We start from the raw sequence: 17,679 nt of genomic DNA, 5'->3' as shown, positions 1-17,679 counted from the left end.
CCTGTTAAATTCTTCAGTCTGGCCTCAAAATTTTCTATCCTACTGCTTTAGCTTCCCAAGTAATCCCAGAATGCCCTCTATATTGCCCATGTTTGAAACCCATTTCTTTTTTTTTTTTTAAAGAGAGAGTGAGAGAGGAGAGAGAGAAAGAGAGAGAGAGAGAGAGAGAGAGAGAGAGAGAGAGAGAGAGAGAACTTTAATATTTATTTTTTTTAGTTATCGGCAGACACAACATCTTTTGTCTGTATGTGGTGCTGAGGATCGAACCCGGGCCGCACGCATGCCAGGCGAACGCGCTACCGCTTGAGCCACATCCCCAGCCCTGAAACCCATTTCTTGACTTTTTTTTTTTTTTTGGTACTAGGGATTGAATCCAGGGCGCTTAACCACTGAGCCACATCCCCAGCCCTTTTTTATATTTTATTTAGAGACAGGGTCTCACTCAGTTGCTTAGAGCCTTCCTAAATTGCTGAGGCTGGCTTGAAATTCACACTCCCCCTGCCTCAGCCTCCTGAGCCAGTTACAGGTGTGCACCACTGCACCCGGCATCCCCAGCCCTTTTTATTTTTTATTTTGAGACAGCGTCTCATTAGGTTGTCCAAGCTGGCCTCAACTTGTGATCCTCCTGCCTCAGTCTTCCAAGTAGTTGGGATTATAGGCCTGCACCACCATGCCTGGCTAATTTCTTGTCTTTTAGAAACAACAAATAGAAGGTGTGGAGAAGGACAGTGTGGGGGTACAGCTGGGCAAGAGCAACCTGAGACCTGGAGGCGGTGCCTAGCCAAGTCTGGGGAGTCCTGGCAGGGGGCAGTCTGAGGGCAGCCAGGGTTCCTGGGGGCTGGGCAAGACTCCACTGAGGACCAGAGGCAGGGCAAGCCCCTCTCATCTGTAGCAGTCACTGCTTTCATGGTACAGGCTGGAGTGCCCCTGTTTTAGTGGCAGGGGCTGAACCTCCAATTATGACCACTATCTTTCATCCTCCTGTCTCTCTCACAGGCCATCGGGATGTCCAAAGCAGCTCAGCCACACACCAGCACCTTGGTATTGATGCCTGTAGGACTTTTACGCTCAGGGAACAGAGTTAGAATAGAGGGACCTTGAGGGCCACTGAGGCAAAAACCTGGGGTATGCTGGCTAATACCTTGGGGTAAGCTGAGGCAGAGGCCCACAGGAGTTCTCCTGGGATGTGTGGACAGATAGAACACTCTGGATAGGGGCTCAGTTACTGATTGTGGTGGCAGCAGACAAAGTGGAGTTAGGGCCACATGATACTGTGACACTATCTGATACATGGTTACAGTATTTGCTCCAGGCCTAGCAGCATATTTTGATCCTCATAGCCCGGCTCAACTTCATTGTTGCTCTTCAGTGGTAGGTGAGGAAGCCAAGGCCTGGTGCGGAGTGGAGCTGGGAAAGAGCCAGGCTGAGGAGATAGAGAGGGACTTTCAGGAATTTGATGCCAAGGGTGAAGTCTTGGGCCAGCAGGACTTCATGGCACACGGACGAAAACAGCTCAGGAAACTTATCTTTTTTTTTTTTTTTTAAATATTTTTTAGTTGTAGATGGACACAATACCTTTATTTTATTTATTTAATTTTATGTGGTGCCGAGGATGGAACCCAGTGCCCTACACGTGCTAGGCGAGCCCTCCACTATTGAGCCACAACCCCAGCCCGGTTTATCCTTTTTAATGACATTCAGTTGAAAACAAAAGCAACAATAGAAAGAAACAAAAACAAACAAACAAAACCACCAAACCAACTCTCAGCAGAATTCAGAGCTCAGGACAGATTTAAGTCAGACCCGAACACAAACACACCCAAGGGGAGGGGGAAGGCTGGCACACAAAGGGCAGAGGTGGCCACGGAGTCCCCTCACAAGACCCTGGTAGCTATGACATGGCACCCATGCTGTCAAGTAACACCTGAAACAAATCGGGTACTAAAAACATTAAAATTAAAATAAGTCGAAAATTTTAATGAGAAAATTTGAGACAAGTCCTAGAAGAGACAATTCACAGTCTTAACATAACATTACTATTTTAAAAAAAGTCAAACTGAGGTGGGAAAATGAGCAGCGTTCAGCCCATTTCAAGTCCCAGCAGACGAGTGAGTCGGTCATTGGCTGCATGGCCCAGGAGCAGGGAGCACCGCCACCTGGGGCCCTAAGTTTCTGAGGTAATCAACTGCATGTGCAGAAGAATACGAGTGCTGGCCACCCATGGGGGTTCACCTGGTACCCTTCTGCATATCCCCAAAACTTAATTAGAGGCATCTGAGTTGGTGCTGCTGGGGTCTCCAGTGGGTGAGGCAATCGACTGTGGGGGGATGGCCCCCTGCCAGCTGCTCCTGGCCTGAAAACACAAAGACTGAGCATCAGGGGGGCTGCCATAAAGCTGGTGACCACCCAGTCCCCACATCCCCAGGAAGGTTTAGAATGTGCTGGCAATAACCTCAAAGATCCAGGAGGTGGGGGAAGGAATGGAGGAGTCAGCCCTGGGTCATGGCCAGCTCATCACCTGAGCTGTGCTACAGATGATCTCCCCAGCGGGAGAGCTGGCCTCTGCGGGCTGCCTCTAGGGCCTATGGTAAAGGAATACATGGCATCAAGGTGATGCTGCAATCCCTATGCTCTGAGGGAGAGGGGGACAAGGTCAGGCCTGGAGCTGAGCATGGTCCCTGAAATGTCATGGCAAGATTCAGTGAGAGGAACTCAGAAACCTGCTCAGAACACTGGCCTGGATGGGCAGCCGGGTGGGTAGGGCCCATGGCTGATGGGCAGGGGCTGTCCCCTCATCACAAGGGGTTGGAGGCATCATCTGTGGTGCAAGGACAGCATTGAGCCCACCCAACTGTACATTTGCCTGTCAGCCTCGCCCTCATTCGAATGGATGCACCACACGCTGGGGGGCTGCTCTGCCCTTTAGTCTGAGAGCAGCTAGAGGGGAGCACTTGCCTCAGAGGGACACTCTACCTTCAGAAGGACATATAGCACCCGGCATTTCCTCAGGGCGATGAATGGAGGCCTATGTGCCCACACGGGGGGATGATGGGGCAGGGTGTAGAAGGTGCCTGAGTGAGACAGGTCCTTATCTCTGTGTGCTATGAGGGGCGTGGGCAGGGGGCTGTGGCCATGTTAACTAGGATGCGGGCAGGCAGAGGTGGAGGTGCTGGTAGGGTATGGCTCTACACCAGGACCAGCATTCCCTGTTTACATGGGGGCTGAGAGGACCTGGCCTCCTGGATCGAAGCCTGGGACCCCTTAAACATATTCACACTGTGTCCAAGACACAGGACTGAGCTTCAGGAGTATAAAGAGCAAGACAAGGCCCCATCTCATGTGCCTCTGGCTGAGCGTTGCCATGGCAATAGAAGGCAGCTGCCCCTGCAGGGCCACAGTGGGGTATGTGCCATTTGGTGCCAGGGCAGACTCCATGCTGGTAGGCATCCTGTCTGAGTCCCCAGGAACTGGGAGTGGTGAAAATTAGAGAAGCTGTGTAGGCAACTTTTTTTGGGTGATGTTGGGGATGAACTCAGGGCCTTGCGCATGCAAGACAAGTGCTCCACCCATGAGCTGTATCCCAGCCTTGCAGGACACTTCTGTGAAGAAAACTCATGGCACGCCTACAATCCCAGCAACTTGGGAAGCCAAGATGGGAGGACTGCAAATTCAAGGGCAGCCTGGGCAAATCAGTGGGACTCTGTCTCAAAGAAGGTCTGGCTCAGTGGTGTAGTGCTTGCTTAGTATGTGTGAGGCACTGGGTTCAATTCTCAGCACCACATTAAGTAAAATAAAGGTCAACTGGCAACTAAAAAATATTAAAAACAAACAAAACTAACACTGCTTTAGAAATAAAAAGGGTTGGGGATGAAACTCAGTGGTAACTGTGCCCCTGGGTTCCATCCTTAGTACTGAAAAAAAGGAAAAACTCATGGGCTTTGTAAGGCCCCGGACGATGTCTCCTTGGTGGGCTCGTCCTCCTGTGTCTATGTGGCATCTTCTGGAAAACCTACACACAGTGGGCCAATCAGCCCCACTTGAACCCTCTTCTAGGTTAGGGGTCAGAACCCTGTGGCCATTAGGGCAGACTAAGGAGGCCCCAGGATCTGAGAAAGGGGCAGGTAACACCTCAAGAAAGTTTTGGAGGGTACTGTGGCCACTCAAGGTCCTTGGCTTATTTTCTTCCCAATCACCAAATGGATCTTCAGTGTGGCCACACTGGGCACTAACACTTCATCAGGGCAAGAGGAAAGTGGTGCTGGTGAGAGGCCCTCTGTCCTGGCTAGGCCTCCAGGTAGACACTGGTGGGCCTGAGCCTAGGAGGGAGCATGTTCTCAAGGGGAAGAGCCCATCTTTCTTCCAGGCCTCCTCTGACGCCACCTGCCACCTTTCCCCACACTCCTCCAGGAGGGAGGCTCCTTCCCCTCCACACCAAAACTCTTACAGCGGGTCCTCATGCCCACTGACTGGTTTTGGTGGCTGCTGTGAATTAACATCCTGCAATGGGCAGAGGTGGAAGCCCTTGGGAGCCCAAAGGAACAGAGTATACAACATGGACCCTGAGGAGCCGGGCCCTGCAGCAGCTCAGCCCACCTGCGATCCTCACAACGGAGACCATGTGGTTGGGGCACTGCTGTAGATGAGTGGAAGTGGGAGATGGCTGGAAAGTTGGCCCCATTCTGAGGACTCACAGCTACCAGGGCTCCCTGGGACTGTGCCCCAACCTACCTGGGACTGCAGGCAGTTGCCCCCAGGAGGGGGCTGGAGAAAGGCCAGGGTCCGCAGGGTAAGGAATGTATCCCCAGCACTGGTCAGTGGGAAGGGACCAGAGGAACCTGGAAGAAGTGGTAGGGGTTCAGGCTGAGGATCAGAGCAGGGCCTGGGTCAGCTGAAGTCACAGTGAGGCCTCAGGTGGCATTTGCCTGGCCCCGCGGTCAGAAGAGACCGTGAAGGCAGTCCCCACATGGCATCGGTCTCCCTGCCTCTGTGTGGTGAGGACACTGGTCTGTGAGGCAGGTGGGGCTCCTTGCCACACAGCTCTTGTCCTTTCTTACTGGTATCAGTGTCTGTGTCCCACAGCACTGGCACAGGCTATGGTTATCTGTTAGTTGGGATCTTGGCTAATGAAAACAGAAATTTCATAATTCAAAGAGAGAAAGAGGTAATTCGTGACCAGCTGGGTAGGGGGCTCCCCAGATGCTGCTCAGGGGCGCTGGGCCCAGCCAACACTCACCAGCGCTAGGCATTGACAGGCAGCTGGCTTGGCTCTCCAGGGCCCTGGCCTTGGTGGCATCCATAGCTGATTTACCCGTGTAAATGGTAGCCTCTTCTTGAAATTTCCCCATGTTCTTTTTATATCGGATTCTTTTGTTGCCAAACCAGTTAGAGACCTGTGGATACACACGGAAGCTGCCAAAAAGCCGCTCAGAGTGAGACTTGATGAGAACGGACTGTGAGGGTGCTGCCTCTGAGGTGCCTGTTACCCACTACAGGTGAGTGACCATGGTGGGATTATGGATGACCTTTACTCCTTTAAGAATGTTTTATTTAATGACTCAGCATTACCTTCTCATTATTAACTATAAAAACCTCTATTCAGCCAGGGATGGTGGTGCACACCTGTAATCCCAGCAACCCAGGAGGCTGAGAGTCTAAAGTTCAAGGTTCAGCCTCAGCAACTTAGCAAGGCCCTAAGCAACTTAATGAGATCCTGTCTCTAAATAAAAAAATAAAAAGGACTGGGTATGTGGCTCAATAGTTAAGTACCCCTAGATTCAAACCCTGGTACCAAAGTAAGTAAGTAGATCAATAAAACTAAAAAAAAAAAAAAAAAAAAAAAATCACCAAATTATTAAAAACAAATAAAACAAACCTGTATGCATGTGCTCCCTGCTTCTAAAACATTACCACTTCTTTGCCTCCCCTGGGAGCAGGGTAGTCTTCTCTTGATCCAGCCTTGAGTGAGCACTTGGCTTCCCCCATCTACTGGGAATGTTCCAGAACTTCTTTACGAAACAAGGCTTGCAGAGAATGGCAGTGAACACTTTCTCATGTTGTCCCCATTTAAAAATTTTTTTGATACCAGAGACTGAACCCAGGGGTGCTTAACCATTGAGCTATATCCCCAGCCCTTATTATTTTTGAGACAGAGTCTGACTAAGTTGTTTAGGGCCTTGCTAAATTCTGAGGCTGGCTTTTTTTTTTTTTTTTTTACACAATTTCTTTCTTCTTTCTTTCTTTCTCTTTCCCTCTCTCTCTCTCTCTTTCTTTCTTTCTTTCTTTCTTTTTTTTTTTTTAATGTGGTGCTGAGGATTGAACCCAGTACCTCACAAGTGTGAGGCGAGCACTCTACCACTGAGCTATCCCAACCCCCTGAGGCTGGCTTTAAACTCATGACACTCCTGACTCAGCTTTTTGAGCCACTGAGATTACAGGCATGTGCCACTGTGCCCAGGTTTAACTTATTTTTTTTTAATTTATTTATTTTTTGAGATGTGGTCTTACTATGTGGCTCAGGTTGGCCTTGAACTCCTGGGCCCTTACCTGAACCAAAACCCAGTCCAAATTGGCATTTTAGAGAGACAAAGAGCAAATTTTCAGTGTGGGTGAATTAGGGAGATTGAACCTCTTGCTAGGAAGGGACAGAGGGTACAGTGACTGGGGGAAAGCAGGTCCCTGGCCAGGGTCTGTCTTCTGCATAGGGCATACCCCATGTGGGCACTCTGTTGTAGGTACAGGTGTGGCACCAACTCTAGAGGTCTCTACCTGCTGTACCTCAGAAGCCATGGACCATCCCTGCCTAATACAGCCCCCTCTGGATGAGCCAGCTCTGCTGTCCAGGCTACCACCTAGAACCCCCTCCTTCAGCTCAGCTCTTTTCCCCTTTTCTCCTAACCCTAAGCCCTTCCTCCCTCAGACCTCCCTAGCCTGAGTTGGAGCTGATTCTGTCCTGAAGACATCCATGGGCCTCAGCCATGATGTCACCTGCCTTAATGGTGCTCTCTCTCCCTCCCTTTTACTTCTCCTGACTGTGCCCAAATTCAAAACCCCCCTTCAACTAATTGTCAGCCATTTGGGGATGCACTGATACTTGGTGGGTGCACCAAAGTGGGAAGAGGCTCCTAGAACAGAATTCTGCCACTGGCGGGGGGTCTCAAGGTCCAGGCTGCAGGCAGGAGAGTCCCTGGCATGTCAGACTAATGCTTTCCACACTTCTGCTTATTTAGACCTGAGATTATTCCCTTTCCCTGGGCATCGAATGGAGTGGCTCTGAGGTCACCTGATACTTCTTAGACTACTGCTCCTGGTGGCTGGCCAAGCAGCAGCCAGACATCAAGCTTCTTTTGGGGCCTTGAAGACCCAGTGGCACAGCCTTCTACTTCAGCTCTGGGCTTGTTTCTGAGGATGCCACAGCAGCACCCAGGTTACCAGTCCGATGTGGCTGGGACCCCTGCGATGTTTTCTATCTAAATGACCTTGAGGGGCTCCTGAGTGCTCTGTCACAGAGATACAGATAGACTTAGCCTGAACTGGGGTCTGAGTGTGGTGGCTAAGGGCTAAAAACTTAGCCCCTCTAACTGCAAAGCAGGGAGAGGGGGTCCCAATGTCAGAGGACTGTGGGGACATTCAGTGAGCCAAGTGCCAGCTGTCTGTCATCACTGCTGCCATAGTGGCAGTGGTGTGGTGCCTGCATGAGCAGGAATGCCATGGAAGGTCCCACTCTGCACACTCATGCTGCCAGTGAGTGCAGCCTGGTCACATTCACTGCTCGTAGGCTGCTGGACTAACTGTTCCCACTATAAAGTCTTTCTTGGCTTTTTCTCTGTCCTCAATTCCATAGAGGAGACAGTTGGCCAAATGCCAGGGCATAGGGTCAGGGGCCTTATACTCCACAGCATCACCTTAAAGACCTCATATTCTACTTGTATTGCATCGGGGACCTCTTGTATTCTTTTTTTTTTTTTTTTTTTTTGTGGTGCTGGGATGGAATTGGGGGCCTCACACATGCTAGGCAAGCACTCAACTACCAAGCTATACCCCCAGCCCAAAGAACATTCAGTCCCACCTCTCGGGAACCTCACATTCTACCAGCTATCAATTAAGATGGCTCATACCCCACTGGCATTCCTCAGGGGTCCCTATGCCTTGCAATGGGTGCATCTGCATCCCTATCTCACACATGAGGGGGAAGAGCACCTGCCCAAGTCCCACATTCCGTAGTGAGCTGGAATCTAAGCCCATCTAGAGTGACCTTGAGTCTGGTCCCTCAACTCCTGATTCACACATTTGATTGACTTCCCTTTGTGTCCTTCCAATGGGACTAAACTTTCCACACCTTCCAGGTGCAGTAGGCCATGCAGGGGAGGACATCACCTGGGATACTGTGATGCCACCCTTCCTGGCTAGGTCTTCTTTGGCTTCTTCACTGGGGTAAGGGTTGCTCAAGTGGGAATAAAAATATTCATTCAGCACTTCTGTTGCCTGCTTGCTGAAATTCCGCCGCTTACGCCTGTAAAGACAGACAGTCTCAGTCTGCATTGATAACAGCCCCTATTCCTAACTATGCTTCTAGCAATTTTACAAACAGCAATCAATACTTTGGGTCTTCTTCCAAAGAGGTGATATGAGGCCTGTACCCGCAGTCTGCAGCTAGAACCTCCAGAATGGTCTTATATTCAAACCAGGGGCTGGGAGTGTGGCTCAGTGGCAGAGCACTTGCTCTGCCTCTGCAGGGCCCTGGATTCTATCTCCAGCACCACACACATGTACACACACACACACACACACAGAGGGAAAAAAAAAAAGACAAAGAAAACTGGAAAAATCCAAACGTGCACTGATTCCACTCATCTTCTTGAGGATGAACCCACAGGGTCTTGGGCAGCTGGAATCCCTGACCTGGCATCAAGGAACCGTGAGCGTAGGGTCATCAAGGCCTCACAGGTGCTCTGCTTCAGTTGCATCTGGATGGCGCTGAATTTGCCATGTATGATGCCAACCATGTGCTCGATCTCCTCGGGGGACACAGGTCTCATCCTGCTCTGCTCCCGGAGAAGGTTGGTAACATGTGTAGTGAATTCACGGCAGGCCTGGGATGGGGACACAGACATGCCAGCCTATGACTGAGCAGCAGGATGGTGTGGGGTGGCAGGTTCCACACCTGACCAGCCACCTGCCAACCCCCATGGTCATATACAGGCTGGTTTCTGAGAAGTAAATGAAAAGGGCTTTAAGTAAAATCAACCACCACTGTAGTGACCAACTGCGTGTTCTCCCTGTTCTGTGCCACAAAAGAAAGGAGGTTAATGTCCCATGTTTTGCTTTGACAAATGCGCATTCACATGATAGAAACTCTTCCATGCAGAAAGATCACCTGTTCATATTTCTCTAGCTCAGAGTGGTAAATCTGTCGGATCTGGGACAGCTTGGCCCTGTAGTCAGAGTGCTCAATGTTATTGTCATTTGGACAGCCACCTGGTGTTGCTGTGCTGGCCACCGCTGCTGATCCTCCTCTTCCTCTCTTCTCCGGTTTGGATACACCCTCAGCCAGCAGCATGTTATCCAGCCTCATGAGCTGAGCATCAGGGGGATCCTCTTCCTGAATGCCACGGATGCTTACCACTAGATAAGAGAGACAGAACAGATCAGAATATGTTCCCTGCAGAGAAAACAAACCACAAGTAGGCAGCACTGGTGCCATGGCAAAACATATCCCTTTGGGGAAAAGAAACACTTTGTTTTATTATCAAATTTGATAACAGACACCTAGTAACCCCTGGTGACAGTGGTCCAAATGCCATCTTCAGTAATAGAGCATGGGCTGGGGAGAGGCAGATCAGCTCAGTGCAGCCTGCGTGGGCGGAACTCCACTGAGAGCACAGGGTCAGGGCTGAGCAGGGTAGGTGGGGAAGGTGCCTGGTACTGAGGAGGTCTGAACTCCTGAGCCAAGTCTCCAAAGTACTGGGCAGGAGAATGCATTCTGGATGTTGACATAAATATAAAGGCAAGTGGCAGTCTGGCATTGGCGGTGTGGTTGGATTCATACATAAAACTGTGTTGGTGGGGCCTGCTGTGTGCCTCTGTGCGGACTGCTCTTATAAAGCTGGAGAAGAAATGCCTGATCAAGAAGGTCCTGGCAATAGGGTAGTAGAATGAATCAGACATTATTACTCTACGTACACATATAACTAAGTGACTGGTGGGATTCTGCATCATGTATAACCAGGCGAATGAGAAATTATACTCCATTATATATGATGTATCAAAGTGTATTCTACTGTCATGTATCACTAATTAAAAAAAAAAAAAAAAAAGAAGGTCCCAGTAGGGGCTGTGGTTGTACCTCAGGGATAGACCACTTGCCTAGCATATGTGAAGCACTGGGTTCCATACTCAGCACCACATAGAAAAAAAGAAATAAATAAAATAAAGGTATAATAAATACAATAACAACAACAACAAAAAGAAGGTCCTGGCACCCACCTGAAATCCCAGTTACCTGGGAGGCTGAGGCAGAAGGATTGCAAGTTTGAGGCCAACCTCGGCAACTCAGAAAGATTCTATCTAAAAAAAAGGTGGGGGACTGTGGGTATGGCTCACTGGTAGAGCACCCCTGAAGTTTAATCCCCAGAACCACTTAAAAAAAAAAAGACGATGATCCCAACAAAGATGGAATAACCTACAGGAAGATTTTTAAAAATGTTTTTAGTTATAGATGGACATAATATCTTTATTTATTTTTATGTGTTGCCAAGGCTCAAACCCAGTGCCCCGACACGTGTGAGACTGGCGCTCTACCACTGAGCCCCAACCCCAGCCCCTTACAGTAAGATTTTAAGCAAGGAAACAAGGCAACTGGCCCTGAAATCTAGAAAAGCCAACTCACTCTGCTGAGAGTGGATCTGTACTAGTGAAGGGCTGGACTACAGGGGAAGCTGTTGAAAAGTGGCAGCCAGCTGGGTGGCTGCAAGGGGTCAGAGAGTGAAGAACACCAGGTCGTACAGGAAGGGCTGGGTCAATATGAGGCTTCAGCTGGTCCTGTGACTGAGCCAAGTACAGATGTCTCAATGGCTGGGAAGCAGCTCTTCCCTAACTTGGGGGTTGAACAGGGCAGTCTGGGCTGGGGGTGTACTTGGGGTGACCAGCATGTAGGTGTGTTTGGAATCTATACATACACGTCTGTCTCCTTAGCTATCTGACTTGGACTAGCTGGAAAACTGACATTTAAGGGATAGGAAAAAAGGAGACAGAAAGAAAATTATCAGATAGGTTGAAAAAAATACAGAAAAAGTCAGAAGGTGAAAAAGCAAGTTTAATCAGCCAGGCACAGTGGCACCCACCTGAAATCCCAGTAGTTTGGGAGGCTGAAGTAGGAGGATTGCAAGTTAGCAAGGCCCTAAGCAACTCAGTGAGACCCTGTCTCTAAATTAAAAAAAAAAAAAAAAAAAAAATGTAAAAAGGACTGCGGATATGGCTCAAAATAAAAACGAGAACAAAACCAAAAAGTGGACTTAGTCATTAGGAGAGTATCACTAACTTCTGCAAAAGCAATTGCTGAGGTAGGTGGGGATAGCATCTGTCTAGAAAGTTCCAGAGAAATGTAAAAGCAATGCAGTGTGGCGGGGGGAGAGACACCACAGCAGGAGCTACAGAGTGAGGGTCAGGCCTGAGGAGGGTGGTCTTGTGGCCATCTGGGTCATATTTGTCTTTTTGTTTTTAAAGAGACGGGATCTGGCTACGTTGCTCAGGCTGGCCCCCAACTCCTGGGCTCAAGAGATCCTCTTGTCTCTACCGCACAGGTAGCAGGGGTACAGGCAGTGCCACCATGCCTGGTTCTTTGCTTCTTGATGACAGAGAAATGTCTGTGGCTACAGAGAAAGAGGTGGAAGAGTAGGGCACAGGTGTTTCCTGAAGGGATGGGAGACCCCTACCTTCCCATGGGGGAAGGAGATGGTAATATCAAGCGAGTTTTGCCTTTCCAAAAAAACAAATATGTTTTCTTGGAAATGGGCTTTCTTACTACTATCAACTGCTGACTGACAAGTAATCAAACAACAATTCAGTTTAATCATATCATATAGATATTTAGTAACTTTCAAGTATCTTTCTTATTTCCCAAAGACCTGAAGAATATTTCTGTTAAAAACTCACTAGTTGGGGCTGGGGATGTGGCTCAAGCGGTAGTGTGCTCGCCTGGCATGCGTGTGGCCCGGGTTCGATCCTCAGCACCACGTACAAACAAAGATGTTGTGTCCACCGATAACTAAAAAATAAATATTAAAATAATATTTAAAAAAAAAAAAACAAAAAAAAAAACTCACTAGTTAAAACTGAAGGGATATAGAATAGGAATTTTCCTTAGAGATATTCACTTCAATTTTCCTTAGAGATATTCACTTAGTGCTAAGTACATATACAATAGATTATAAAAGGAAAAAATTAGCATATCTAAGGTCAGATCACAAAACTGATTTTTTGTTTTTTTATGGGTACCAGGGATTGAACTCAAGGGCATTTAACCACTGAGCCACATCCCTAGCTTTTTAATTTTATTTTGAGACAGGGTCTCACTAGGTTGCTTACAGCCTTGCTAAGTGGCTAAGGCTGGCTTTGAACCTGAAATCCTCCTGCCTCAGCCTCTGGAGCTGCTGGGATTACAGGCATGTGCCACCATACCTATGACAGTCAAGCCAAAGTGACTCCATTTTGTAATCCATTTTGTAAAACAGCCATGCCAAGTAGAAGAGTCATGACTGGGGCAATATGTTCTTTCCCTTTTGCTATAGAAATCTTTAAGAACACGGAACTACCTAATGGGGCATTGTTTCTGTAACTAGGGTAACAGGGCTTTGTTTCTGAAACTGGGGTGACTGGGCTAATTGTGATTGGCTAAGCGTCCCGCCACCTGACTGCACTCTCCCGCTTCTGTAACTTGGCTTGCTTGCATTGGCTAGACCCCCAAACGTCCCTTTTGTGGTTTTCAGGCTTATAAGGAGTGCCCTTGCAATTGCGCGGGGCTGATCAGAGGAACAGCTTTATGTTCTGGTTAGTCACCACTGGTGTGCTTCAATAAAGGCTTGATTTGATTATATGTGAGTGGTCTGGAAGTCCACGATGCTTTAACTATAACATACCCTGCAGAAAACTAAAACTTAATATAGAATAGCAACCTATCCTCTCCCAAATTATGCTTTACTCAAGGTTTCAATAAGCAATATTAAGAAAAGTTAGAAGACTGCAAGAAGCATCTATACACTCGGTTAAATTTTCAAAGCAGAATGGATGGTAGAACATAGCAACAGAGATGGTGCAGATTTACCTAACAAGCACTCAGCAGGGAACATCCATGGTGCAAATTAGCCACACAAATTGTCTGTTCAACAACTACACAAATTAGAAGTGGCCAAAACAGCTAATGCATGGGATCATGGAATTGGTTAAGTAAATTATGGTAGATCCACAGGAAAATTCATAAGATAATCTTATGAATCCACCAACAACCATATTTTCAAAGACTTTTTAATAACATTAAAGTGCATGAGGTTCTTCTTGTTGCTGTGACAAACAACCACAAAGTTGGTAGATTAAAACGATGTAACTGCAGGGCTGGAGTCGTAGCTCAGCAATAGAGTGCTCACCTAGCAAGTGTGAGGTCCTGGGTTCGAACCTCAGCACCACATAAAAATAAATTAAAAAAAAAATAAAGGTACTGTGTCCAACTACAACTAAAAAAAAATATTGAAAAACAAAACAAAACAAAACAATGTAACTGCATTATCTCCTAGTTCTGTAGGTCGGAAGTCTGATTCAAGTCTCACTGGGCTGAAGTCAGAGTGCCAGCAAGGCTGCCTTACTTTGAGGCTCTGGGGAGAGTCTGTTTCCTTGCCTTTTTTGGCTTTTCCAAGCCCTCCCTGGTCTTCTTCCTTTCCTTCTGGCTATCTTCTTTTATCTCAAAGCCACATCAGAAGCACGAGTCCTTCTCATGTAACAGCCCATTATCTGGCCCTTCTCCTGCCTTCCTCTTCCACTTTTCTGCGCAGTTGTGAAATGTCTGGGCCTACTATGGCAATCTAGAATAGTCTTCCCATCTGAAGGTCAAACAAATGAGAAGCCACTTTCCTATTTTCCATTACAGGTTCGACTGAATTAAGGAAAGGAGTTGTCAATCATGGAAAATGTGGCTTAATGAAAGTGTGTGTCCCTGTGTGTGATAAGTGGCTGCTGCTGGGATATGGATTCTTACTTATCTGCTTAGATATTTATCTATTTATTTATTTATCCAACAGCAAATATCTAAGGATTCATCACAATCAGGTACCACACTAGATGTTGAGGACTTAAAAAAATATAAACTTTCTGCTAGGCTTGGTGGCATATGCCTGTAAGTTCAAAGCCAGCCTTAGCAACTTAGAGAGGCCTTAAGCAATTCAGTGACTTAGTGAGATTCTTTATTTTTGGGGGGGCCAGGTACTGGGGATTGAATTCAAGGGTACTCAACCACTGAGCCCCATCCCCAGTCCTCTTTTGTATTTTCCTTAGAATCAGGGTCTCACTGAGTTGCTTAGCGCCTCATTGTTGCTGAGGCTGACTTTGAACTTGTGATCCTCCTACCTTAGCCTCCCAAGATGATGGGATTACAAGCATGCGCCGCTGCGCTCAGCTGAGACTCTGTCTTAAAATAAAAAATAAAAAGGGCTGAGAAGAATAAAAAAAAAGAAAAGAAAGGGCTGGGGATGTGACTTAGTGGTAAATTACCCCTAGGTTAAATCCCCAAGTACCCAAAAAAATTACACACACACACACCCCACACACACACATATTTCTCCTTTCTGGAGGATAATTTTGAAATGCTGATTGATACTGAATACGTGCATAACTTGATCTTCAAATTTCTGTTCTGAGAACTTATCATACAAGGACACCTATAAACAAAGACATATTTCTAAGACACATACTTCCACAGTGTTTTAGTTGTGAAAGACCTGAACTGCCCAGATATGAATGAATTCAGGCACTGACAATACACCTGTCACGCTGGGGCCCTGTGTAGTTAACTGTGTGCATCTCCTAAGTGTGCCATAGGAGAGGCAATCACATGCTACATGCCTTATTTCCTTAGAGTTATATATTTTTGCAGCATAAATGCATTAGTCAGAGCAAAACTTAAAATCCCAAGCACATGCACTTGGACTTCACTCAACCTGTATGGACAGTGTCATCTGCCCTTTGTCACTGCTCCTCCAGCCTGCAGCTCCCTTCCTCAGCGCTGTTTGTCCTCCCAGTGCACCAATGCTGGCCTAATTGTGTTCATTAGACATTTGTTGCCATTGATTATAGCAAGCTCATTACCTGTGGCTCGTTCAAGAGCATTTCAGAAGTGCCTCTCAGCTCCCCCAGGGCTCCTGACTGGCAGGCTAGGGAAGCCGCAGGGAGGCTCAGCTCTGTAGGTGGCATTTGTTATGGCAGCCCAGGAAACTAACACAGGAACATAACTTAAGTTGTTTTTAATTTTTCTCTCCTAGTGAAACAAAGATACTGGGAAAAGTAGAAGGCTCAGAATGTTAGCTCAACTTTAATCAGCTCTAGCTTCCCTTGTCCTCAAAGAACCAAAGGTAATAAGACAATTAACTCTTCAAGGGATTCTGTTTTTATGTTTTGTTTTGTTTTAATTTTGTTTTTTTGTCATTCTGAAGATTGAACCCAGCGGTGTGCTACCACTGAACTATATCTCCAGTCCCTTTTAATTTTGAGATTAATAAATTGCCCAGGATGGCCTCTAATTTGTGATCCTCATGCCTCAGCCTCCCAAGTCCCTGGGATTACAGATGTGCCACTACACCCAACTGAAAAGATATTTCTTTAGCAAACACCCATCGGTTTCTGAAATCATGGCTGCCACACACTAGACCCTCATCAAATCAAAGTATTATCATATATACAAAGTTATATCAAATTAATCCTTAATTAAAATACAACACAACTCAAGGTGCTGGAATTAGAACAAAGTATGCAAATTATTTTCATCTTAATATTCTTGCATGTTTGATAATTAAAGGTCTGCAATTCTGTAATAAACTACATGATCACTTCTTGGTCTTTTGGCTAAAATCAAGTATAAACTACCACATGAACTGCTGACAGAGTAAAAATGATGAGCAGTTTTTTAGGCTGGTTTTCCTGGGCTGTTTTCCTTGCTTGTGTCAACTTCAAGGAAAAGGAAAAGACATCAAGGTGCAGTAATAGAAAACACAGCCGGGTCAAATAACTGGAAAAATGAGTCCATCCTCTCCATGGGGCATTTGCGAACTTTTAAGAGCCACAGAAAAGAAAAGCAGCACTGCTGAGCACAGTGGCACACATCTTCAATTCCAGCGACTCAGGAGGCTGATGCAGAATGAGGATCACAAGTTCAAGGCGAGTCTGAGCAATTTAGTGAGACCTTGTGTCAAAATTAAAAACGAAATGGGCTGGGGAAATAGCTCAGTGATAGAGCACTCCACGGTTCATCCCCAGTACCACCAAAAAAGAAAGAAAGAAAACTAATGGGAGCCATGAGAAAAAGTCTAGAAGCTTCACAAACTGGGCTACAGTCACTGCAAGGTGTGGCCTTTATTTAGCTGAGTCTTTTGGGGGTGGAGAGAGTGAGAGGCCTGCAGCAGACACAGTAACCCTGTCCTTCCAATCTCCAGTCTGTGAATTAAAGGTCTTTAGGTCAGCTGATACCCTCACAACTCCTAAGAGAACTGTCCAAGGACCTGATGTGAATGATGTTCTAGATTGGACTGCTGAGTATTTTCTGATAAATTCACTGGTATCCACTGTGTGCCAAGCCCATGATAGATCAGGGACATGGTGTATGCTGCCAGAAAATGTTACTTTACAAGAACAAAGTAGTTCCAGCTGGGTGCAGTGGTGCACGCCTATAATCCCAGTGACTGGGAGGGTTGAGGTAGAGAATCACAAGTTTGAGGGATGCCTTGACAACTTAGTAAGACACTGTCTCAAAAAAAAAAAAAAAAAAAAAAGAGGGGGTTGGGGATGTAGCAGTGGTAAACTCCTAGGTTTAAATCCCAGCTCCAAAACATGGTGGGAAACAACAAAGGAGTTCCCAGTACAATTAGTGTGTACTATGGCCTTAAGGCAAAAACAAATCCTAGAGAGAGCCTCTATTAACACCATTAGTCCTTAAGCTGATAACACCTTTACTGAGATATACTTGCTATACAGCCTCCCACTTAAAGCAAATAACTCGAAGCCTTTTACCTTATTTGCAAGACTGCTGCCACCACCATCTGACACATCCACCTTCCTGGATGGGGTAGCGTAACTGCTGCCTGGAGGGACCACTGCTCCAGTCTACAAATCCCCTGAGCTACTTGGCAGATTATATCAGAGTCTTGAATTATGAGTCATTAGACTGGGGGCCAGGAAAGGACATCTGGAAAATAACTCCCCAGCTCCAGGGAATCCACTCTTAGAAAAGTCCTAAAGAAAATGGATATAGCCAATAAGAAGGGGATCTGAGTATCAGAAGTCACATGCTGGCCCAAAGCGTTAACTACTGGGACAGGAAGAAGGCCCTATGAGCACCGCGAGGTCTCCATCAGGAGGCTGAACCTACAGATCACAAGCTTGCAGCTGCAACAGATCTCACTAGCTGATGAGGAAGGGAAGCGAGAT

The 17,679-nt window shown here is 47.0% G+C and overlaps 1 protein-coding gene across 1 annotated transcript in view; it reads right to left on the bottom strand.

Annotated features, from left to right (window-relative positions):
• Positions 1–2,007: 2,007 nt before the first annotated feature.
• The window catches only part of Pbx4 (PBX homeobox 4), a 34,572-nt gene continuing 18,900 nt past the window's right edge, over positions 2,008–17,679 (bottom strand). The window contains exons 3-8 of the mRNA XM_076870149.2: positions 9,374–9,621; positions 8,899–9,089; positions 8,374–8,509; positions 5,234–5,390; positions 4,729–4,835; positions 2,008–2,353 (exon numbers count right to left, since the gene is read on the bottom strand). Coding sequence (XP_076726264.1) covers positions 2,261–2,353; positions 4,729–4,835; positions 5,234–5,390; positions 8,374–8,509; positions 8,899–9,089; positions 9,374–9,621 — 932 coding nt within the window. The 3' untranslated portion in view covers positions 2,008–2,260. The remainder of the gene's footprint in view (positions 2,354–4,728; positions 4,836–5,233; positions 5,391–8,373; positions 8,510–8,898; positions 9,090–9,373; positions 9,622–17,679) is intronic.

This window comes from Callospermophilus lateralis, chromosome 1 (assembly GCF_048772815.1).
Source record: "Callospermophilus lateralis isolate mCalLat2 chromosome 1, mCalLat2.hap1, whole genome shotgun sequence".
NCBI lineage: Eukaryota > Metazoa > Chordata > Mammalia > Rodentia > Sciuridae > Callospermophilus > Callospermophilus lateralis.
The sequence above is the reverse complement of the archived record's forward strand: the minus strand, read 5'-3'. Positions and strand labels throughout refer to the sequence as shown.